Source organism: Seriola lalandi, unplaced genomic scaffold (genome assembly GCF_002814215.2).
Source record: "Seriola lalandi dorsalis isolate HSWRI2012SDOR001 ecotype SW California unplaced genomic scaffold, Sedor1 jcf7180002052955, whole genome shotgun sequence".
NCBI lineage: Eukaryota > Metazoa > Chordata > Actinopteri > Carangiformes > Carangidae > Seriola > Seriola lalandi.
Window position 1 is genome coordinate 387121 of NW_019523508.1, and position 25811 is coordinate 412931.

The window sequence follows — 25811 nt, forward strand, 5'->3', positions numbered from 1 at the left end:
ACATTGACTGACATCATTTCACATCCAGCAGACATGGAGCAACATTATCTTTCATTATAAGTCATGTCTCTGACCTCATGATGAATTTAAAGAGTACCTATTATGCTTTTCCGAGTTTTCCCTTTCCTATAGTGTTTTATGTGTAGATTTATGTGTAATTGTGTAATGGTCCACAAAATTGCAAGGCTCATAGTACACGACAAAGGTTTAAACGGTTTAACTTAAAATAAAGGCCAGTAAAAAAAAAAAAAAAAAAACTGTTTAATTTTGTAGTCATGCTGAAAAGACACCTTGTTCTCAGTTGCTTGGAGAAATCTATTTTGTATGCTCTGCCAACAGACAGAAACACAAAGAACTGGAACTGCTTCAAACACTGTGCACAGTTCAACACTATATATTTTAAATTAATGGTTATTTCTCAAGGACTAGGCAGTTCCCACATGTCGTCCAACAGGACACTCAGGCTCACAACCTATCACTATTTGTAGATTTGTGATTTTTAATCTGGTCGCTGGCAACCTCATCATGTTAGTGGGAAGAAGCATTGCAACATGCACAAAGATAAATCCTTTGAACGTTTGTCAAGATTGACATGCTATACATCGTTTGCTCGGATAAATCATCCACAATTCAACTATGAGCAAAAAAGTATAATTACTTCAGATTTACCAGCAAGATGGTGAAGCCTTAGCCGTTGAATCATCTGGAGTGGTAATGAAGTCCATAGATTTAAAAAAAAAAAAAAAAAAATCAAAGGGGTATTTCATAAAAGACTGTGGAGCAACTTTGTTTGTAGCACTTCTCTTCACTGTTCCTACCACTTCCCTCTTTCTGACAGACTGGCAGTGTGAATGCTTGTTTTCATGCTCCAATTTATCAGGGTTAGGGTTAGCAAAAGGTGCGAAGGTCTATCATCTTCGTGTTCAAAATTTGTCTCTGTCTTAAACTGTGGTTTTGTAATACATTCATGGCTTAAACTTGTAAAACAAACCGACGCCATTGTAACAGCCACAACAGTTTGTTAAGAGCAGCGTGCAGAAAGCAAGATGTGGGCGGGGCCGGAGTAGTTGACGGCAAACTGACCAATCAGGGCACACTGGGGTCTGATTAGTCAGCTTCGGGGAGGGGTGACCTTAAAGAGCCCTCAGGTTATGTTTTCACCAGTGTCTGCTTATCTGTCATCAGGATTATGCAAAAAGCACTGGTGTATGTTGTCCCCCTCTGACACCAGACGATCAGTTTTAGTCAAGCTGACTTTGATGGAAGGTGGGTAGAAATGATTCACAAAGCAGTTGAGGCTGTTTTCAACTCCCACCTCAACTTCTTCTGCAGGGTAGAGGACACTGTCTTGAGGGTTTTTAGTGGGTCTAAAGACAAATAAAGATATTTGTCAGCATTTCATTAATTATATCACCACAGAGATTAATATTGAAGATAATGTACCTTTTGCTTCTGGTGGATTTTCTCTTCCTCTGCAGCAAATGCTGTAAATGCTGAACAGAGTTGTTTGTTTGTCAGAGCATCTCTAAGTATAGACAAACCTGCCAGAATCTGACTTGGATCAAGATCAAAAAAAGTGGGCACAGTGTATACAATGTCAAATACATACATGCACATACCACCACAAAAGCTCCTCTCGTCCAACTCAAACTGTACCTCAGTTGTGCCAATCACAAAGCAGCCCAAAATATAGACAATTTCATGGGGAACTGAAAAACAATGGAAATCAAGAAAATTATAAATGAATAAACAGCATATAATGCAATGTTATTCTTGAAAAAGTTACAACTGCTTTCTAATAGTTTTTGTGTTAGGCATACAGACACTTAAAACACTCAAGACTACCTTGAATTTTTTGGAAACAACATTAGAAACAACAACAAAAGGCAGTAAGTTTGAATCTCATTCTTACTTTGTGAAAAGGCACAGAAGGTGTTGAGCATCAGGATTATAACAGCAGGGCGCATCATGTCTGAGCAGCACATTGAACGGCTCGTGGACCATATTTTTATTTTCCTTGTATATGTAGCTAATAAGAAAGCTCACACCCAATCACATGACCAAATCAGGTGCTATGCCTGAGTAAAGTAAAATGAAAGGAAAAGTGCAGTGGATTCTTGGTCCTAGGGGAATCATCATTAAACTGTACCCATGTACCTGTGATTTAGCAGAAGGAATAGAGTGATACAAATCTAAAATAAAAACATTTTCAGAGAGGAGAGGTTGACCACAACTTCCATTATGTAAATGTGGATGTTAAGATAGTAGTCTAACTTTTTTTTTGCTGCAAAGACATTTAATCTTCCAGATAAAAAAAATCTTTTCAAAGCACAGTATGAGGAAATTCAACAGAGAGGGGGAACCAGATTGCTGAAAGATAATATAACAGTGGAACACTTTTTCTTTGTTCAATGGTTCAGTGCATTTCCATCAAAATAATTTCCATCACGATTTTTGGTTGACATAATGAAAAGGAGGAAATTAAATCACAAACGACTTTAAAATGTCTAGAATGACCAAGAAAGTTTTTTTTTTTTTTTTTTTTTAAGAGTAAAGATTCATGAGTTCGGGTGGTTTCATACATCAATAAACTAAGGCAATAAATACCAAAGTTATCATCAGTAAAATCACAAATACAAAAATAATTAAAAGTTATACACTGCCTTCCTTGGAGCCATAATGCTGCCCTAACTAAAAATTCACATTTTCCTATTATTGTTCTGCATAGTCTCTAATTTCACTGTCCTTAAAATTTTGAAGGTAACATATTTTGAATCAGTTCAGATCTGTAATTTGAGACAAGGCTTGTAAGTATACTAGTGGTTTGCAACCTGGGGACTAGGGCTTTTTTTAAACTTAGTCTTTGCTTTTTTTTTTGTCGTGAAATAATAAATAATTGTACCTGCTCAGGACTTGACAGGTTAGCTGCAAACCATATCTGGCCTATGTGCAACACACTGTGACATTACAGGTGGGAGATCTTAATCTGGTCATGCCAAGGAAACAGACAGTGTGCTACACACTGTCTGTTTTTCACAGCAGACATTTCACCTTGTCGTAGTGGGAAAAGCATCAGTGATATTAACATTAACAATAGCTCAGCTTCTACTCAGCTGTCACAGTGAGTCATGGCAGTGTGCATACACTAAAACTGAAGCAGCTAAAGGGAATTCAGCCACCAATTATTTTATTATACACCTGTACATAATACTACTATTATGTAATTTCCCTTTCTTTGACATGTTAGTCTGTCTGCCATACAAACTGACTCACACCAGGTTATAATTTCTGAAATGTAATCATTTAATTTCTTTTATTTCATTTTATATATATATATTATATTTTTTTACAGTTACAGTAGGCCTACAAATAAACTTTTTTCTATATTTTGTCAGTGCCAGAATTAGGAGATGGCATTTTGTATGAAGAGTTTGCACACTGACTGAAACACTCTGTTGATCCAAAACACCAATTTAAAGCTGTAAGGAATATTTCCATTATTTGGCTGGCAGGTGGCGCTGGAGATCTGCAGATGTTAGCGGTGCTGCGTGTGGAAGAAGCCGCCTGTTGGTGCTGTTTTGGGGCATGTGGCTCAGAGGAATGGGGCCGTCTTCCTCCCTGACCCTGGCCAGTCGATGAAAAAACCGACCGAGCGGTAAAAGGGCTGGGGATGCACAACGGGACAGAGGAATCGCAGCTTTGCAGGCAAAAAAACAGGAATGCTGAAGCTGCTAAACATGGAGTGTGGCCTCCTTTGCGGAATAAACCGTTTGTTCGCTGATGTGTCCGGTCAGTGAGTCAGTAAAAGCAAAAGGTTTGGTTTCTACTTTTGTTTTTTTTAATCGTTTGCGTTGATACACACATCTGCAATGATGCGGGCTGAGGACTGGAGCAGGACCGCTGCGATTGTACTCTGCCTTTTGGGATACCTTGTCTCCAAAGCTGTCACCAAAACGTTACCGGAGGACACAGTGACAGAAGGTAAAAGTACATTTAACGTGTTTGTCTACCCGCATTGTCCGAGAAAACTGCTAGTTAGCAGGCTATTTTTGTGGCTAATGGTGCCGCTAGCCAGCTCGGATGCTGATGTGACCTAAACTTAGCTAACGTTAGCGAGTTAGCTGGTGTCACAGAGAGAGGGAGAGCACGAAAACTTCAACGTCTCTGAAATGTTTGGATTAAAACCGGGGGTTTCTGCACCTGGAAAACACTTTAAACCAACCCATTTTCAAACTACTGCAGTTAAATGTGCGAAAAACAGATTTTTAGAGACTGAAAACATGCCCTCATGTCCGGAATAACTGAGCAGGAGTAGGAGTGAGTCCAGCTGCTGTGATTTGTCATTTTTGGCGTTGCTACGTTTCAGCAAAAAGCTCTTTCTCTGTCTTAGTATCCATCCGGCAACACTGAACACCATGACCAGTACATGTACAGCTCCTCTAATCTGCAGAGCTTGCACTGTTTAAGGAGGTTGATTTTTGTCTGTGTTGATAGGTCCTGGTTCAAGCCACAATGACTGCAACCATCCACCTTGCTCAGGTGTACCACAGCAAGTAGATAAATATCAACAAAGCTCAACTTCATAGGTGCCATTTGTGCAAGGGCAGCAACAAATTATTATTTTCATGATCTATTAATCTGTTGATTGACCATCTTGTTTATAAAATGTAAGAGAATAGATAAAAGTGTCTGTCATCATTTATCAAAATCAAAGTTGAAATCCTTCTTTGCATTACAAATAATCTCAGCAATTACTTGACTTGATTATAAAAACGTTTGCCAATTAAATTTCTGTTTCTGTGTTGCTGATTAATTAATTGATTGACTAATTGTTTCGACTCAACTCTAGAGCTATTTTGTCTTAGTCATAGTAATGTCAGGATTTGATGGTTTTCTCATGTCATAACATAGGCAAAAATATTAGGTTGAGTGAGAATATAATCACCATATTAATTGATAATAAAAATTATCTTTAGTTGCAGCCCTAAAGATTAACTTTATTGACGCCATGCAGGAAAATTTAAGTGTCACAGCAGCAAAAGTACAGGAAAAACTTCAAAGAATAGATATACACACTAGAGCTGCAATGATTAGTTGACCCTGATACGCACTAAACAGAAATAGTAACTACTTGACACAATTTTAGTGAGAAACAATGAGGAGACAAAGAAGCTGCCATAGAAACAGGGATGTGGCGGGCGATTTCCCCTCAGTCAGGTCTCTACACAAAGTTTTTGGAGATTTGATTGTCAGAGGGTATTCCGTCACCACAGCAGCAGCAGACACATGCAAAGTTGTGAAAGCCCGCATGAATCACGATAATCTGTTGGCATCTCATTCAGTCACTCACTTCAAAGCTGCTCTGTCACATTCTCTACTAAAGTGGAGCCACATTTGTTTTATCGTTCACTTTTATCTCTCTCTTACATGCTCACATACTCAGTCGTCTGTGTTCGCTTACTTTTTGGCCGACCCACATTTGGTCCTCACACTGCAACTGTGTTTACAGTAGCAGTATGAATGTAAACATGCAGTAACTATCACTGTAAAATCAGCCAGAGCTGGAAAAATACAACACTGGACACTTGTTTTGACTAAATTGTAGAGATAGTCCCTGATATTTTATATTTAAGGCTTGTCGTCAAGCATGAAAATGACCTAAAATCACAAGAAGCAGCTCTGTTGAAGATATAAAACCAGGTATAAATGCCTTGATAATTCACAAGATTGCAATGCTTTGAAGTCTGTCCCAGCCTCTGTGTGCTCTCTGTTTTCCCTTTCTTTCTCTCTTTCTCTGGTGTTCGCTTTGCCTCAGACTGACCTTCACTTGTCCCCAGGGGGGGTTGTTCAGGTCGATACTGAGGATTTCTCCTGGTCTGTCCAGCAGTCTGTATGGATGAGTGGAGCCAGACAGAAATCTACCCGCAGATATAGATCTCACTCACATAACTGCTGCCCATAATAGGCATGGCACTGCATCTCCAACAGACAAACGTTCAGCTGATGCTGGACAAAGGCTACCAGGAAGTAGACCAGTCAAATCATATTGTCACCAGCTAGCCGAGCTTAATTTTAATCATGGGATGCTGGTGTGAGCGCCTACAGCAGCCCACTTTGAGGAGGATATATCAGGTCATGAGAAAGCAATGCATTTAGGGATGAGGTCAACTAGCTCCTTAGCCAAGGAGCAGAACCAGTAATGGTGAGCAGTATTTAGACTGGTATATTTACTGAGGTAAGATGAAGAGAGTCCATTTGCTCTTCAGCCTAAACATGTAACCTAATTGCTGTGTTCCCTGCTGAGTTAATGGGATTGACCAGTGCAATCTAATCTTACTTTTAATCCAGATGAGGGAAAATAGCAGGCTGAACACCTATTGATAGTCTGTTTATAATGGCGGCGCTTTAGTTCAACAGATATAAGTCTGTTTGTGTATTCCTTTTAGTTTTCCTTATTTCGTCTCAACACCTGTGTTTCATGCAGTGGCATGTTCAGGAGTTGTTTTGCCATTCTGTGTGTCCCTTGTCCCTGTTGGTGATTCATACTCTATCTTGTCTATTCTTGTCTATTTTTTCTATTTGCTTTTTTTTTTCTTTTTTTTTTTGTAAGATCAACGGCCTGAAAATCAGATGTTTGTTATCCATCTGAATGGTAAATAAATAGCTCCAGTCATTGTGTTTTCTTTTGCTGTGGCTGAACAAGTTATTAAATCCAGAAACACAAACAACAGTCTGTTGGTGCTTAAGGTTGAAAAGGCATGATGTGGTTCTCATAGTCTTGAACACTGAACTGAATTGCTTTGTTTTTTTTAGCGCTGTAACGGTGAATTGTTTGTTTGACAGCAGGTATGGATAATACTGCCTTTTAATAATCTGAAATTGCTGGGTAATTCTCCAGTAACAATATTCATAATGCTTTGATAAAATACAGAAAATATATATATTTAAATATATTTATTATTTGTTTCCTTAATTATTAAGACAACTCTCACACTGTTTTGGCTATTCGAGGCTGTGCTGGTGTAGTTTGTGTGTTTTCATTGTGAAGACCGCTATTTCACTCTTTGTCACATGATTTCTGGCTCCTCTCATAATCAACCATGTGTTTCTGCTTGAGACGGTGACATTGTCCCTTTTGCTGTTACAGGCTTCTCGGCTAATTTTACAGGTCCTGTGTTTTCCAGATCATTTCCTGGAAATTTTTCTTCGTAATTTTCTAATAATCAGCTGGATTTTAGTTAAACTACTAGGCGATTTCCAAAAAGGGCCAGCACAATTTGGTAATATTTACCGAATTTGACCGTCAATATAAGCATATGTGTTTTATATTTTGCTCATTATCAATTTGAAACAAAAAACTAAGGAATTTCCTATGGAGCTGAAAACTAAAGCATGCAATTCAACCAATATGCAGCATAAATGAGCTGGTAGCAATGTTTATTTCGCTTTGAGCTATGCTTGTTGTTGCTGCTGTATGTAATCATGACACAAATACTGTGCATCAACATACTACAATATCAGTACTATCAAAATAGTAAAACTAAAACAGTTACTTTATAAATGATTAGAGCAACAGAAAATTAATCTGCAAATATTTTCATAATCTATTGGTAGTTTACCATTCTCTGGTCCCAGCGTCTAAACTGTGAGGAGGCTGCTGCTTTTGTCTTATGTGATCGTAAACTGAATATGTTCGGGTTGTGGACTGTTGATCTGATAAAATAAGACATGTGTCTTATGTCACTCAAGAAGTTGCACTAAATAATGAGCAGATCTTTGAGCAGCGTGAGCGCTAGTGTGACCGCAACTACAGTATTAAATGTTGTGTACACGCAAGCTTTCCACTCAGCCTCGTGTGCAGAACGCATCTGTTTCCCCGTCCTCTGTTTGGAAGAACACCAAAGCCCTCCACACACACCCAGTGGAGGCCAGCCATGCCATGCATTTCCAGTTTATCACACCTCACTTTTATGGAGCAGAAATGCTTTGCCCCTGTGTAACTTCTGATTAATACACCAAACACGTATTAATTCAAGCTATAGTGGGCTGAAAGGCACGCACACACTCAGTGTGTCCTCACTGTTTTCTCGTCTTGGGTATACCTACTTGCATACAAACACACACAACCACCCTGCTGCTTTGGCTGCTGTTGGCTGAGATAATTGGTCTGAGATCGCTGCGTCGGTCAGGCAGAACTCTCTTTGATGCCTTCATCCTCCATATGGTACTCAATACAACACACAGATAATGGGTCAATATAGTGAGAAACAGTTATGGAGACACTGGCTCAGAATCAAAGTCTTTGTCATTATTCAAGCTGACCGTCTTCTTCTCTCCTGTGTGTAGGAGCAGAGAGGAGACTCCTAGCTTGTTTAACAATGATGTCACCACAGTACAGATTTATTGGATGAGGACTGGGAGGGGACTGTTGCATTTATGTGTGTGCATGTCAGTCTGGATTCTCCCAGGGGAGTTCTTTTAAAGTGAGCACAGCTGGTACCCCTAACAACATATCAGTGGGAGTGGGACAGGAAGTGAGGTCATGATCTCTCCAGCACACACACACCAAAACTCAATGCAGTCGGGAGTCTCTGTGGAGGGGAAATCCAGCCTTCTTTTTCTCTGCTGTGACAGTAATAATATAATAAAGAGGAGGAATGAAGTGAAGTCTCAGAGCAGATCTTCGCACCAGACCTCTCAGGGTGATGATGTGTTTGGTTTGAGACACATTGCCTTGCCAAACCTCACCGCCTACAAATGCACCATACAACTTCCAGCCATTCAAAGGTTTCACTTGGTGCATAGCTCTGTTTTTAGGTGGAGCCTGCACTCAAGATGAACTCTCTAACTCTCTATCTTACCACATATTGTCAGAGTGGTTCCTCGCTGACCGCAGAATCCCTGAGTCGGGGGGAGGGGGATTAGTCTAGCCAGGGTATGTATGTGTTAGCGTGTGTGTCACGGAGGGTGGGGTTACAAGAAAGAGTTACAACGAAATTCAGTTGAAGTGAGTATGGGGGAGGTGGGTATGTTTAGGTCAAGGGAGAGGGAGGTGGAAACTCTTTCAGCCTTAATTGAAAGGTCACCATGGGTCAGCCAGCAGCCAATGATCAAACAGGGCTCATGTTGTTGTCTTTCCAAAAACAGAGAGTCAGCGTGGGTTTGTGCGGTTGTTAAATTATACACTTTTTGGACCAAGTTTGTTTTTCTCATACCTTTGGGATATGATACTGAAATAGATTTTTTTGTTCGTTCTTCAGCTTGTCATATATTGAACCTCAGTGTGTGAGCTGCCCGTTTCTGTATGAAACGGTTGTAAATCATCACACTTGAGAAGACGGAACATTTAGCATTTTTGCTTGTAAAATGACTAAAATGATTAATTGATGATTAATTGATAAATTGACAAAAGTTTTTGCAATTTTTTTTCTTTTGACATCGTAGCACTACAATTCACCTGGCATTCACTGCAACATCGAACAAAGTTCAAAATTGATATCATAAAGTCACAATTTGTGAACAAGATTTTATTAGACCGATCTCGGTCAGTGTATCAGGCAATGAATGTAAGATTGTTGTAATCCTGAAGTCTATAGCGCCTCTGTGAGCCTTTCTTCAATCAACAGGCAGTCTGTGTTAGATTTTGATGTTCCTCATCTCCATTAGAGAAGGTGTCCACATGTACAGTTGTTTTTCCCCTCTGGTCCAAGGCTTCTTTGAGAGAGGGAAATGGCCCATTGTTTTAGAGGGGAAGTGCCATTGGCAAGAGTCCAGGAAATGGTCAGATGGCCGTTTCTTTGTGATTTGCCGAGATGTGGAATGTCGTCTCCGTGGATTGGAGGCAAAGGGCCTGGCACTGAAACTAACCCCAGTTAAAGAGACGCTTGTATTTTTGATGACTGTAATTATAACACCACTGTGTTTTTATGTCTGTATATCATTCCCTGTCGTGGTGGTTTAGAATTCCCTTGCAGATTTGTTTTTGCCTCCTCATGCAAACACCAACAGATACTGTATCCATGGCTCATTAAAGGCTCTGTATGTTCACAGAGGTGACTCTGAAGGTTCACCTGAGCGATGCCAGCACTCACCAGCCCCTGGGAGGAGCCACCATACAGCTCTTCGCCAACCACACATCTGTAACCACGGAAACCTCATCGGCTGATGGCAACACCTACCTGCGCTTCCCTTACCGCCTTGGGACACCACTGGTCGTCACCGCAACCAAGCAGGGATATGTGCCAAACTCTGTGCCCTGGACTCCCTCCAGATTACCTGGTAGGTGTGTGTGTGTCTGTGTGTGAGTGAGAGAGATATTTTCAGACGAATACAGAGGGGATGTTATGAAATACCCACATTTAGATTGGGAGTGTTGGCTTGCAGGTTATTGATTTCAGTGTGTGCTGCCAGTTATGTGTGTATGTGTGTCTAAGATTGTGTGTGTGTGTGTGTGTGTAAAATATAAATTGTGTGACTTTGTGCCAGGTGTGTGAGCTAATAAGTGGAGTGCTCCATTACTAATTTATTACAAGAGCTGCCAAAACCCAGCAAGGGGGCTGCTTAAGCTTCCCTTTCACTAACACACACTCACACTCAAAATACCTCCCAAGAGGCAACAGTACTGTGTGTGTGTGTGTGTGTGTGTGTGTGTGTGTGTGTGTGTGTGTTGCGGTGGGGGGGTAGAACTGAAGGGGGGTTATTATAAGCCAACGGAACGGCAGCCAATTGGATTATCACGCTTACCAGCTCTGAACAATGGAGGAGTGAAAGGAAGGAAGGAAGAGGAGAGAAGTGTAGTTTGCTAGGTCAGACTTGTGTCCCGCACAGCAGACAGGATGAAAGCAGGACTATTAAAAATGTATAAAGCTGGATTAATGATTTGTTATGTCTGATAGTGATCAGTAAAGTGGCCAGGTTAATTGCAGTTTGTTTCCTATCTGATTGTGAATGTATTCTGTCAGTTAATGCAGTGTGTGTGCACTGTGTGGTTTTGTTTGTGTTCCAGTATTTTCCTCCATCAGCCTGGTCCTGCTACCAGAAAGGGCTGCTACGCTGATGGTGTATGAAGATATCGTGGAGATTGTGTCAGGCTTACAAGGTAAATGCAGTGTTTTGCATATATGTTGATACATTTTTGTTTGCCTGTGTCTGTATATTTAACTATACATATCACTGCTTTTTAACAATAGGCATTTTTTCAAAGGAGACAATTTGAAATGTCACATTCACGATAGCGCAGGCGTAGATAATGAAATTAAAGATGGCTAGTTCGAAATTAAGCTGCTTCAGTTTTAGGGTCCTGTTGTTATGCATACTCAATCACTATCACAGCATCATGTCTTACTGGGGCACTTGTACTGTTAATGTTATTAGTTACACTTGTTCTTTTTTTCTATTATAACAAGTCGACATGTCTGCTGTGAAAAGGCCTGTTTTCACAAATTTTTATTGTACTTCGTGTTTCCATTCATCCAAAAGCTACTAGCTGCAAGAAGACGTTGTTCACTGTGGTTTACAGTTAACTAGGCCTTCTTGTAAAGAGGACTGCTCAGAGCATGCTTTAGGAAATAGACAGTGAAGACAACAATGGGAAGAACATGGCAATGCGTATTCTACATTTCTGTGTTTGTAAGTGAAAATAGACTTAAACTACAGTGTATTTGTGCAGCAAAATGTGTAATAAAAACTTCATCCCTGGTTCTGTATTATTTACTTTTTGCCATGTTAATGGCGTGGCTCTAGGGATGGCAACGTCATTTGGTTTCTGGCTTGCATTCAAGTACAATACTCACAAAAATATAGACAACCTGTGGCACCCCGGCTGCTCACCTGGTAGAGCGTGTGCCACATAGTCTAGTGCTAACCGCAGTGGCCATGGGTTCAGAGCTGACCTGCGGCCCTTTGCTGCATGTCATCCCCTTTCTCTCTCCTCAACCTTCCTGTCTCTATCACAATAAAGTCAAAAATGTCCAAAGAAAAATATTGACACCCTCAGAGGGGCTTTGTATTCAGTGTAAATTCAGAAATGTCAGGATGTCAACACGCTATACTAAGATGGCAAAGATTTTATCTGCCTGACATGTCACATGTTAGTTTGCATGGCTTGAGAATCTAATTTTGTTAAAGTCAGATTTTTACCCGTTTTGAATACTGAGAAATTCATATTCATTCCTTTGTTTTTACCAAAACCCTAAGCTAATTAGCCCCACCTATACATTAAATTACCTATTGTCAAGTAAGATCTCATAGATTAGATAATCAAATCCACCCTCCTCCGTCCACACATGCACAAATATAAATCACAAATCTGTCTTTGTTAGTCAGCCTCTTTGTTAGGGTGCCTGTAATTATATTGGATAGGGTTTTCTCACTCAGGCAAAATCAATTTAGTCTTTTTGTCTGCTGGGTCTTTTGTGTGTCTGTGACTGACAAGGGAGTAATTTAATGTGTCAGCTGTGTTGTCTGACTAAAAAAAAACATCAGAGACACAACACACATAAATATACAGACACCATTAACATGTTAAACCTCTTGAGTACACACTGCCTATAGCACGTGCCTGAGTGGAGCATTATTTCTGCCCTCTGTCCGACACACACTGTTTGTCATGATGTCGTGAACTTGGATGCCCGGGGGAGTGATAAACCTTGGCGTGTGGCACTAGGAAAAAGAATAAAAGAGGGGGAGGAGGAGGAGGAGGAGGATGATGCAGTAGGTACTGGGAAGTGGGGTTGTGGGTGGAGTAGTTGGAGAGAATAGGGGAGAGAGGGAGAAAGGGGGATGGGCAGAGCAGTGTCCAACAGAAGGAGGAACAGATGAGGTGAAAGAAAAGTGGAGGGAAAAAAGACAAGAAGAGTTGAGGAAGCGAACACACAAAGAACAGAAACAGGGTCGTTTCCTTTCACAAAAACAGAGCCACAGAATGGAAATTACATTTACACCTGAATTTCAGGAACAAGCTTCTAGACAGAAACATGAAAGTTAAAAAGATGCACTCATACTGCAGAGCCAAAAATCATGTCGAGTACAACTAGAAACACAAACACAGTGAACACTCGTATACAGCTGGATCTGTGTCTCACTGCTCAGGAATGTGCGCTCGGCACAGTCGAACCACAATGACTTCACCTTGCTGAGTTCAGCCACATGTAGTTTTTACTGTTTATTGCACATCCATAATTCGTTAATGGCAGGCAGAGGCTGGATGGATGCAGTGACGGGGAGAAATGACGAAGAAACAATTAATTGCAGGGCAAAATAGCAGAAAGAGGCTTCACACTGGCTGAGAGAAAAAGATGAAGGAGGCATTGTCTTTAGTGTATCGATCCAGAGTAACCTCCATTAAGACCAATTTGATGGCTGAATTTATAAATAGGCATAAGGCAAAGACGAGGAGTATAAAATTACCTTGTTAAACATCTTGAAACAAACATCGTGTGCAACAAGGTCTGTTATGTCGAGGATTTTTGGGTTTTAAATTCAGATTTCTCTATTGGGTTTAATAGGAAAAATGAACTAGAAAGTTGAATTTGTTTTATGTATTTACAATATTTATTGTTTGTAAAGTTTGCTTTACAACTGTGTACATTATACATACTGAAAAATGCACATATGTATTTTAGCCACAGAATATTTGTTGTTCTTGTGGGTGTTTACAGTGGAGTTTCTGGGATTTGCCCAAAAATTTTTGACTTCAGCCTAATTCTTTAAGATGCACTTAAGAGATCTGCCTCAGCTTTGTTATTAATAAAGAAAAAATCTATACACATTTTATAAGAACATCTCTGACCAATGTATGATCAGCAACACAGAACAAAGTTTCACAAGAGAAGGGATAACTCGATCACAAATGAAGATTACATTCTTGAATATCTTGTGCAGAAAATGGTTTAAATACATAACTAATGTTGTTATTTACAACCCACAGAACAAACTTTCCAAAATTATTTTTAACATATATGCACATAGTAAGATAATGTATATGGGGAATTTTATGCCTTTTGTTATAGAGCTGTCAGTAGAGAGATGACAGGAAACAAGTGGACAGAGAGACAGGAAACGACATGCAACAGAGGTTCTCGGCTTGTTTTGAACCCGGGGCGTCATGATTCATGGTCGGCGCCCTAACACCTAGGCCACCAGGGTGATCTTAAAAACTGAGAGACAATTAGGTTCATTGTTATGGCACTGCAGTCTAAGATGCAAAGCAGTCACACATTCCCAGTTTGATTTTAGTGAGTAACCCCTGTTCATGTCATCTTTGTTTGTGTCATGAAAGAAAAAATCTTTGAAGAATAATTTGAAATTGTTTCAATACTGAAAATCTAACAACACAGGATAAGTATTCAAGATGTCATGGTTTTTGACTTCTGTATGTCTGTTACTCCACAAGGTTTCAGACGACAGCCCAGTGTTCATTTCCAGCGCAGAGCTCTGAGTCTCCCTTCCAACACTTCCTATGCCAACCTGACTGCTCTGCTCACCGTGGCCAGCTCGCCCTCACACATCCAGCACTTTCCCCACCTGCAGGTCCTCGGTGGCAACGGCACAGGTAAGGCTTGAACTGACGAATGGTAACAGCACATAGGAGTTTTAAGACATCATAGTAGAAAGAGGGCTAAAGAGAATCGGGGCACAGATGACAGGGGAGAAGGTTGGGAGGGGGCGGGGAGTGAAGAGTAGAAGCAGTGGTACATCAGAGAGACACTACCCTGGAGAGGCCTCTCTATCTGACCTCCTGAAACACAATAACCCCTGTGTGTGTGCTCTCGTTATAACACAAGCCCCGTGTCCGCACGCTTTCAGGCATCCTCGTCTTGGTGCGTGTGTATGTGTTTGTGTGGTGTGTGTTTCTGTGTATGTGTGTGTCATATGATTTTGTGTGTCCTCCTTCCTCCTTCAGGTTGAATACCCCTCAAAAGCTCCCCCTCCCCACAGCACATATCTCTGCCCTCCGGGCAACACAAGCATACTTGTGCTTTGTGACACTTTCCAACCTTAGTCACTCAGTTTTTTCACTCTCCACCCTTTTCCTTCTTTCCTGTCTTTCTGTGTTTTCTTTCTTGTCTGTCTTTCCCCTGACAACTCGCCTTTATCTATGCTGTTTTATGTTACTCCCCACCCCCTGCTGCCCGCTCCTTTCCCTGCTCCCCCTCCTGTGCACCTTACTCCCACTGCCTTTCCTCTTTGCTGCATGTTTCCCTCTTACACTCTCCTGCTTCTCTCACAGGCACTGAGAAGAAGTTTGAGTTGACTCCTGTAGCAGCCATCTCTGTTCATCTATTGGCCAGCGACGGTGCAGAGCTGCAGGTGAATGAGCCAATCACGGTGTCCGTTCCACTGCCGGCTGACAGCGGCCTGAAGGAAAATGATCACATCCCTGCTTGGAGATTTGACCCGCGCTTGGGTATGTGCTGAAAGAAAAACAAGAGCTTTTCTGACTTTCTAGGCATAAGCAGCTTCCTCTTCTACATATCTGTTCTTGTATCTCTTCCACTGATCTCTCTGGAGAATAACCCAGCCTGTTATCAAAGTGCCATGCAGTAATTTATTTACTTGTACGCAAATGAGGCCTACTTCCAAGGTAAACCATTTGTGAAATTTTCAGAATAGTGCACATTCACCCAGTCCAGCCAGGTCACAATGCTCTGTGCTCAGAGAAATGAATGAATTTATTCATAAGGTCATAAAAAAAAAAAAAAAAACATGACCAACATACGGCGCCACATTAATCTGCAAATCAAAACAGAAGTACTGCTTCAGATCACGAGATTGGACCATGGATGCATAATCTTCTCGAGCTCAGTTAAATCTTGAACAAGAGCAAAAAGCTCTGTGATGCTGGCTCCTACATTAGAGACCCCGCAAGTCTCTCCTGACCCAAAGACTTATTTCAGCTGTCTTAAATCTGTGTTGTCAGACATCCCACACTGTGACACGCCCAGCTCTTCTTGGACAGGCCATGCTGAAAGACAGTGATTAGATCATCAGCTGAGTCAGATGTGTCCGCACTAGAAAACATCCCTCTCTGTGTACATTAGTCTCACATTTCCAGATCTACTGTTTCTCTACATTGCATTTGTGCTGTGCTGATGCAGGAGGAAGGTCTGTTAGGACCTATTAAAATTCTTCTGTTGAAACAAAATGTACTGGATTGTTTGATCTAGAGCGGAAGAGATTAGTCAATTAATCGCCTTGTAGTTCAACAGAAAAATGTGCAGCTATTTTGGTAATCAATAAATGGTTTAATTATTTGTCAAACTATGCAATAAGTGATTTGTTTGGATGCTTATGGGCAGCAATAGTTTAAGTTTATATGGCAAATTTGTTAGCAAACAGTTGCTTATTTATATATCCGGAAAATATGAATATGGAAACGTTAGCATTAGTCGTTAGCATACAATGCAGCATTCATTAGGAGTGGGTTTGTGTCCAGTGTTCACTCTTCTTTCAGCTCTGATTTTGGTCGCTTTCAACTCCTGAGGGAAATATCCAGTTTTTTAGCTGCTAAGCGCTTCACTATGTGCACCAGCTGTTGTGCAACTGTTTGTGTGGCCCAAGACTTGTAGAGACCTTGGCAAACAGACGGATAGATAATATTATGTTTGAACATATCCTCCTGTCATTTGAAAAATATACAAGGAAATCCCTTTTTTCCATGAAAATTATTCTAAATATATTGGTGTCAACTAGAAGGGAAAGCTGGAAGAAGCAGAACACAAATGCTGCTGAGTGCATGTACGCCTACCCCTGCAGTCCACATGTTGAGTCAGACTACATGAACATCAACAAGAACAACAGGCCACTTGTCACAGGCATAAATGTCTTCTACATTAAACATGTTTTATCCCTAACGTATTTTATGAGACCACCACTTCTCTAAATATACCCTTAAAATATTCCTGGTAAGAAAGGAAAATTTTATTGGGCCAATCAGTGTTTAAAATCTGGACCATCCATTGCTCTTGTGACGGTTTTAAGGATTTCAGGGCTCAGTTTAAAGTGCCCAAAGTATCAACATCCAGAGCTTATAAAAAGGGCTTTGATAAAAGCTCAAAGAACACACACAGACACACAGACACACAGACACACAGACACACACACACACACACACACACACACACACACTTGCACACTTGTAGCCTACACACAGCCTGTAGCAGCCAGTATTTCCACAACAGAAGCCATCGCCGGACCCCTCTCCGGGCTACATCTCGTGTTCCTTAGCAACCCACCAAATAAGTAAGATAACAGAAAGGCCTGGCTCCTGATTGAGTTTCTTCACTGAGTGGTTAAGTGTGTGAAATGCATGTGTACGCGCGTGTGAGTTAAACTGAGGATAAAAAACACTCTCAGACAAAGAACTTTGAAATCTGTCTGTTGCCTTTTGGAAGAATACTTTAGGCTAATAAAAGCTCCCTCACGATGAAGCCAGTTTTGTTTACAAAGTGCGCACATGGACAAGACGCGCACACATACACACACACACACACACACACACACACACACACACACACACACACACACACACACAAAAACCTGTTTCTCTTGTATAACTGACAACCTCTCATGTATTGTGAGACATCAAGGGAGCATGAGATAAAATGATGTCACATACAGACAGATCAAGTTCATCTGTTTGTGTGTGTATGTGTGTGTTATTCATAAACAGAAACACCCTTATCCTGAGAGGAGTGTGATGATGCAAATAAGGAAAGACCTAACTAATATCTGTGAATTAAAAAAGCTGAACAAAAACAGACCTGCTGTCAGCTGTGTTGACTTTGCATGAATGGGCGAGAAGCAGAAGTTAATTGCAAACTGCATTGACATTATACATGTTTGCATTGTGTCTGAGCAGTTGCCAGTCTCAGCAGTGTACTGTATGGAAGCGTGGGAACAGAGCCATTAAATATCTTGATTAAACAGGTCAATCACAGAGAGAGGAGTCCCCTGTGGGAACAACCCGGAGAGAACCAGGGTGAATCCGGGCAGGGCTGGGCACAGGCCTCTGTGTGTGTGTGAGTGTGAGTGTGAGTGTGAGTGAGAGGTGCTGAGTCACACAGCTTCTCTCATTTCTCTCTGCCTCTTGTTTCTTGTGCCTTTTCCCTTATCTCTCCCTCCATTCCTCCCATATGTCTGCTCTTGTTTCCTTGTTTTTTCTCCTAACCATCTCTTTTACATTTGTCTTTCTTCTTTGAGTGTCCTCTCCTTCTTGTTTTGTTTCCTCTTGAAGATCGATGCAGATTCCTGACAGCTCAATGTTGATAACTGCAAATAAACATAGGAACAAAGTAGCTCTCACCATGGTAGCCCTGAGACCCTGAGAGGAGGGGAAGTGTAAAGGCCCAACTGAATGTTTCCTCTTGGAGCAGATTTAATGTGAGCCAATCAATCAGTGCCTTTTGCTTTGTTGTGGTTTTGGGTACTGGCATGGTTGAAGCTGCTATTGTGCGCCTATTCATAGACTCCCACTCATATTTGACTGAGCATGCTGCCTCCCAGTGGGGAGGTACTGCAAAAACACTCTCCTCCCCTGCCTAGTGCTTGAATCAGGTTATCTGGAGGTCTTGAAAAGGCATAAAAAGCATTGAGTTCAGTTCCTCGGAAAAAAAGGCCATAAAAGGTATTAGAAGTCCTAAATATTTTTTCTTGCCTGCTGAAGGCTATAACGATAGTTATATAATGTTTTTGTATCCAATTGTGGGCTGTTGGGAGACATTATAAACTAAAAGTGGGATTGGGGTTTTTGCTTTTTTTGAGTTTCAATCAGCTCTATCAGACATGTAGCAATCACTGTCAATTGGAAGCTCATTGGCTTATAATGGACAAGTGTCAATTTTAGCAAAAACTTAATTAACTTGAAATGGATGAAATTATAGATTCATTTATGTTGCTTATTTGGATCCATGTTGAATTAATTTGATTAATTATATTGAGGTATTAATGTTATATACTGCTGGTTGTTAAGTTCCAGATATTAATGTGCATACTGGTTGCATTATATTTAGTTGGCCGGTGAAGTAACTGCCTGTATAAGAGTGCATATATTATAATGTATTTGGAGGAAGTGGGAGTTCTTATTGTGAAGAATCAAGATGTGATGTTGATGACGTTATACATGAAACTTGGAGATCTCCAATAAAGTAGTTATCGAGTAACTTCCAAAGGTTGTCTTCTTGTCAAGTGAAATGTGATATAATAATAATTCTTGGCCATATCATCCCTACTATTTTTCCATCATATTTTCATAATGTGTCTAGCACAATAGTAAAACTGGTATTAAACTGCATTCTGTGTGGTATTAAAAAGGTCTATTTAAAAGTCTTAAATTCAACTAACTGTGCAGAGACCCTGTTAGTGGAGTTTACTTCTGGCACATAATCAAATTGTTTGGCCTTAAAATAAATGATTTACACTTGACACATATCTAAATGCAGCTAAGTGGAGTGCTGCTTTATCTTGACTGAATTAATAAGAGTCAGGTGGGATGTTGCTGCAGGTCATGACAATTGTCACTAATGCCCACTGTGAAGGTGGTTGTAATAGACAAAAATTGTTGAGAGATTCGATTTGAGGCTCTGTGATTGTGCGTGTGTGTACAGGCGCCTGGATAAAGAGCAGTTGGGGTCATGTGCAGATGGAGGGCAACCAGCTCAGTCTGACCTACATTGCTCCTCAGCTGGGATACTGGGTGGCCGCCATGTCCCCACTACACTCAGGTGAGATACTACTTTGACAGTGATTGTTTATACTTTGTTAACTGTAAATGGCATGTCAGATATGCGCTCACAACGACACAAACTGTATGTAGATATTCTTGGAGAAAGCTGTAGATAGTTTTCCTCACCTCTTGTCCTTCCAACAGGTCCAGTGGTTGCGAAGGATATCAGCACATACCACACTGTGTTTCTGTTGGCCATACTGGGAGGCATGGCTCTCATCCTGCTCTGCCTGCTCTGCCTCCTGTTGTACTACTGCAGGTTTGTGAAATGATTTGACTGTCTTAAGATGCAACATATTTTTAGGCAGAGCCTTACCTCCACATTGAGGAAATGGACTATTTTGACAGTGTCAGGACTATACCATAATATGAGTCAGTTCTTATGACTAGTTATGTGGAAATTATAAATGTACTAGGCTTTATTTTAGGCTTCATACTGTATGTTTCTTCTTGATAATGTCCAATGAAGTACCGTGCAACTGCACAGGAAAAGTCATCACATTAGCAGCAGTATCTGTTCTATGAAAAACTAGAGCACAGTATTGCTCTTATACAACATTAGCTAAAACAAGTGCTCAAGGAAGTTTGTCACCCAGTCTCAGTGGTTGATCCAAACTAAATTTTAAACTGTTTTTTTTGTTAGTTTTTAAAATGTTTGTTTATGGAAAAAGCTTAAAGTCAAACTGGTTGTTCTGATTGATTCATAACCTGCTGTTTGACTGTGCAGGCGTCGTTGTCTGAAGCCTCGAGGGTCTCACCGCAAGCTCACATTGTCCTCCGGTCTGGACAGTAGTAAGAGGGACCAAGCCACCTCCATGTCCCACTTGAACCTCATCAACAACGAGGTTTGTCTGACATTCAGAAAACAGTTCAGTCGCTAGCCTGTAATGAAAATATCAAATAGAGGAAGTATTTGACTTTAGAATTAAGACCTGGGCAGCTTGGTTCAAGATCCTTATTTTGGCAAGCATGTGTCCATCTGAAGCAGACACTGGTGTTTCACAAGCATGTGGTTGGCAGAAAAAAACACGGATGAATTTCTTAAACTACTGTCTGTCTACTTGTCTCTCTCTGTTTTTTTCCTGTGATTAAATTACAACTCTTTCCTTGGTTTGAGTCTCTGGCATCTTGCTTTATGTGAAAATATTTTAAAAGTTTCTAAATTTTTTTTTGTTTTCTTAAGGTGCAGCTGGAACTTGTTTCCACAGCAACTGAGCCTGACATGACCACACCGATGCTGAAGCCTTCGTTATATGAGCACCAAGACAATCAGCGTCAACACAGCCTAATCCATCACAGCAAACACAGCCGCTCCTCTCTCGGCAACAACAGCCACCACGGCTCATCTCTTGGCAATCTGACGCCTCGCAGCAGAGACTACCGGCAGTCTGTGGAGACGTTCCAATTAAAGGCTGCTCTTTCATCCGGAACAGACCGGGGCTACCGTCAATCATACACCTCAGTCTGCTCATCCAGCAACCACATTTCAGATGCACTGTCATCAGCCAATCATGGTCAGATGTCAGCTAACCAGCTGAGCAGTGTTGGGATTGTTGATTGCATTTCCCCTTCCTCTCCTCCTCACTCCCCCAGTAGAGGGGAGGGAAGCGAATGCAGGGTTCCCGACTACCTTCTGTCCCGCTCTGTGGACCACCTGGAGCGCCCTAGTCCCCCGTCACTCTCCCGGCCGGGCCAGCTGCTCTGCTGTGGATCTGTGGACCTGCTGAGTGGGGGAGAAGGCTACCCAAGGGTGCGCCCCACATTGGTGATCCCAGCACACTACATGCGCCTGCCCGGGGAGCACCCTCTTTCTGGTCAGGCCCTCCTGCTGCAGACTGACCAACAGAGTGACCTGGAGACCATACAGGCTGAGCTCAATGCCTCCCATTCCCAGCAGCCCCTGGGGCAAACCCCTACAGACTGCTCCCCAGGTCCCACCAAGCAGAGTGATGCAGAGGGGCTCGGCCTGTCAGAGTCTCTGTCTATTCCTGCAGCTCTTGGGGAAACAGGTTTAGTGGAAATAAACAGTGAGGACACCTTGTTGGCTGAAAAGACTTTAATGGAGCTCAGAGGAGGGAAGCCTCTTCCTCACCCACGAGCCTGGTTTGTCTCGCTGGATGGACGCTCCAACGCTCACATTCGCCACTCCTACATCGACCTTCAGCGGGCAGGGTGCCAAAGTAACACACCAGGTGCAGGAGGTCAGCAAGGTAATGGCAGCGGCGGGAGGCATGGCAATGGCAACGATGCCAGTCTGGACTCTGGCGTGGACCTGAATGAACCGAGAGTCGGGCGCAGGGGGAGAGACGCAGAGCGGGAAGAAAGAGAAATTGAGAAAGACAGGTCAAAGGGCACAACATCAGCCATGGCCTACACTCAGCTGGTGTATGTGGATGATCTGGATCGGGGAGGCAGCGAGGAGGAGGAGGCCAAGTGCAGCCCTCAGGACAGCAAAACAGGACCCATCCTGTCAGACAAAGCAGAGGATCAGGGGCAGGGGGATCTTGAGGGGAAAAGAGTAGAGGGGGTACGAATACAAGAGGAACCCCCGTCACTTTCTTCTTCATCCCCTGCCTCTCCTCCTCCCCTGCCGACACCAGAAGGAGTGACTTTCAGGACTGATCATGCGCTACTGTCAGTCTCTCCAGATGACGATGCAGCACAGGAGGATGCAGAGGAGGAGAAGAAGAGTCCCTGGCAGAGGAGAGAGGAGCGACCCCTGCTGGCCTTCAACCTGAAATGATCCACAGACGGACCCTTAAAGGATAGGTTCACATTTTTTAAGTTCTTAATATAATACCAATTTCCCATAGGTGCATTGAAAGTGTTTCTGGTCGCTGTAATTGTTCCTCCTGTCCATTCTGGCCCTGAAGAAATCTCCTCTCACAGAGTTTGCAGTGTAAGTGATATTTGACAAACCGCAGTCCTCGTTCTATGCAAAAAAGTATTTTGAATTTTAGCATTTTATTATTCGCAATATGAAACTACTGTTTCAAGTCGCATGTGAATCAATAACAAAAAGTAGAGTAATAAAAACGAATAACTAAAATCTTATCTAAAGACTAAAAGTAAAAACCAGGACCATACTCTAAATATATTCAATTTCAAACTGTGAGGAAGGCAGGGAACATTTGAAAGGGAAGCGCAGAGGGAGAGACGTGAGGCAAAGATACTGCATTAGATAAATAAGTAAAATATTTCCTCCCTTCACAAACATGATACAAATAATTAACACTTCCCATTAACATTTTCACTGATGTCCATCACGAAAAACATCCTTCTTGTAAGTCCAGAACTTGCCGCAGAATCATCAAGTTTTAAAATTCTCTTCAGTCTCAAAGTAATCCAGTGATAATTGTCTGTAAATCCGTGGGTAGATGGCAAAAAAGAAGCAGTAATAACTTTAGGAGGGAATCTCTTCAAGGCCACTATCGACAGGAGAAACTGTTTAATTGTACATATGGGTATGTCAGATTTGTTTTGAAATAGACTTAAAGAAAATGTGAACCTACCCTTTAACCATGACTCCCCCTCTGCCCAGATCATAACGTGAAGGATGTGACCATTTAAATCAAAGCCCTTTGTTCTTAATATAGCACTGAGAAAATATTTCAGCACTGGGGATCCCTTCTAGTCCTGAACGTGAGGGGATGGCTCAAAACCTTCATGAACTTCCAGCTCCCCTTCATCAAATGACCACTGTCCATTTGTCATCCTCACGACACACTACACAAACAGACCACTCATCAGGCATGGTGTACACATCATGAGGGAGACAAATAGACTTTGGTGGCAAGAAATGAGAATATTTTATGCACAACAAATATATGCCTTTTGTATAAATAGCCTTGTGAGTGTAAATGAACTGTAGTAGAAACAGATAATGGGTGGTTCTCACAAATGAAAGACTACAGGAACCTTTTTTTCTTGAGCCATATTGGCCTCAATCAACTGGCAAAAGCTGGGAACACACTACACTCACTGAAAGCAAGATTTTAACACAAATTTAGCCATTCTGACTGATTTTTGAAGACTGTGCAGCAGCTTTTCACAATTGGTTTGGAAATTAAAAGTCTTTTGATGTGTTCCTGGGTTTAGAGAGAGCAGTACGACAGGTGTTGTTGGATGCACTTGCACAACAATCACCGATATAAACATGTAAATCCTGTACTTTGAATGGTTTGGAGTATCTTGCTAGAACTTAATCTAGCTCATCAGAAAGCTGAAAGCTGTATGGGTGTTTACATGAACTCCACAGGGGGTGAAGTTTGTCGACTGAAGAAACGAAACCACTATCCGCTCTACAGCGTAATCAGATAATGTGACACACCACTATGCTGGTGGGTAAGGATATAGTACCACTACGAAACTGTAGTTCTACCCAAAATTGTGAGGTGTAATAATATGAAGGGTTTTGTAATTGTTGAACCACTGACCGGCATATTTTTGCTCTGAAGGCTATGCATCACTTTTATATGTCTGCTTGAGATGCCTTTTTTTGTAATTTTAATCACTATAATTTTAATTGCCAACATGAAGTATTTTATCTGAAAATAGGCTCTTTTGTTTTTGTTTTATCTTCAAATATGTTAAGGGCTTTTCTTCTTCACCCGCCTTATTGTTAGAGCTACAATAACAAACACGCATTCTAGTACACACCTTTTACCTGAAACCAAACTGTTTGTGCTTGCTGTTTAACCTTAATCTTTACCATTTCCAGATGTTCCAAGTGCCTTTGAACAATCTGACTCTACAACAAATTTGTGGAACAGATTACCTTATTTATTTCTCACCTTCTTTTGCCTTCAGCTTTCCTCTTCTACCTCAGCCCTCCCTTTCTCTCCCACATGTGAAAGAAAGCATGCAGTAAACTTTCCTCAGCACTACAAGCTACACTGCAGACATGTCAGAAAATGTCTACCAGCTGCTGCAATTGTAAAATCCTCTACAGCAATCGACAAGGCACCAACCTCTTAGAGTAAGCAGTTAAGGAATTGCAGAAGTTTTCAGTGTAGCACAGGATACATAAAGCTAAGTGCGATTGTATGTGAAGCTAAACTGCAGGTCATTTCAGTGCATTTTCTTTATTTTTGTATTTTTTGAGGGTGAATGTTTATCTCAAATGGCTTATGTGCACCTGGGTGGTGGTAGTGTCCATATGCGACGCTGCTGGCTGTGAGTTTGTGTTGTCAGACTGTGTCCACGTGAGAGTGCTGAGAAATAATCAACATACATCCACTCAAGGATCATTTAGTCATAGCAATCACATTATGGAGTGTGTATAGTTCTTTCCTTTCCTCTACCTGGTCAAAATGTTGTGTGAGTTGGTGTTGTGAATGACCGCTTCTCTCTTAGTATCCCACAGCAACCTCTACTTGGAGGGTGGAGTTACAGTACAGCACCCTGATTGTGTAAATTGGTTGCTTGCATTATATTTGAAGCCTATTATTCTGAATAAACAGCCAAACTGGAAGGATTTGTGTGTGTCTGTCTCTGTGTGTATACTTGAACAAATGTGTAAAAAGTAATTTGCAGCCTGAGAATTTACTTCCCCAGTTTTTCACGACAGGTCGTTGATAAGTTCACATTCAACCACAGACACCTTTTTATTATGATTGTGTCTTCTCTATAGGAACCTTTCCAGACTGAATGCTTGCAATATGTAACATCTCAACATTTCTGTCTTCAGTCCAAATACCTTAATGTAATGGCCGTACACTACACGGAAGCTGTAGGCATAAATGGATTACTGAAGGGGCCTACAGGCAAAAAGACTACACAGCAAAACAAACAAACAAAACAACCATGAGACATAAAACAACAACAAAGTCTACAGACAAATCGACCATAAAGAAACAAAACAACTGCAAACTTATACATTCCATTAATGCATAATCCATTCATGCTGGGAGGTAGTGCAAGTTTTACAGCAAACTCCAGATTTTATATAACACTCATATATATATTTATATATTAAAGTTAAGCAGAGATAGATCTTCTATCATAAAAAGAGATAACCATAGGTACCACTTGTCTGAATTTCATGCTAAAAGGTAGGAGTGTTCTCCCTCCTTTGGCCTCTAGGTGG

At 41.3% G+C, this 25811-nt stretch overlaps 1 protein-coding gene across 3 annotated transcripts; it reads left to right on the forward strand.

The window, feature by feature from the left end:
* Positions 1-3612: 3612 nt before the first annotated feature.
* Positions 3613-25196, forward strand: fam171a1 (family with sequence similarity 171 member A1). Of its 3 annotated transcripts, none has more exons than XM_023400794.2 (9): positions 3613-3981; positions 10051-10278; positions 11006-11098; positions 14393-14551; positions 15230-15406; positions 19605-19721; positions 19868-19982; positions 20451-20568; positions 20907-25196. In XM_023400794.2, the coding sequence occupies exons 1-9, from the start codon at positions 3870-3872 to the stop codon at positions 22464-22466; spliced, it is 2679 nt and encodes an 892-aa protein (XP_023256562.1). In that variant the 5' UTR covers positions 3613-3869; the 3' UTR covers positions 22467-25196. The 3 variants fall into 3 exon arrangements, with proteins under 3 accessions (XP_023256562.1, XP_023256563.1, XP_087028610.1); XM_023400795.2 differs by having other exon boundaries at positions 20913-25196; XM_087172484.1 differs by lacking the exon at positions 15230-15406.
* Positions 25197-25811: the final 615 nt, after the last annotated feature.

Bases quoted from the DNA above. Each gene is read 5' to 3' on its own strand.
- fam171a1 (XM_023400794.2), top strand. From the start codon at position 3,870: ATGATGCGGGCTGAGGACTGGAGCAGGACCGCTGCGATTGTACTCTGC. The intron at 11,099-14,392 runs GTAAATGCAGTG...TTACTCCACAAG, and splicing joins GATTGTGTCAGGCTTACAAG to GTTTCAGACGACAGCCCAGT. The intron at 19,983-20,450 runs GTTTGTGAAATG...TTGACTGTGCAG, and splicing joins CTCCTGTTGTACTACTGCAG to GCGTCGTTGTCTGAAGCCTC.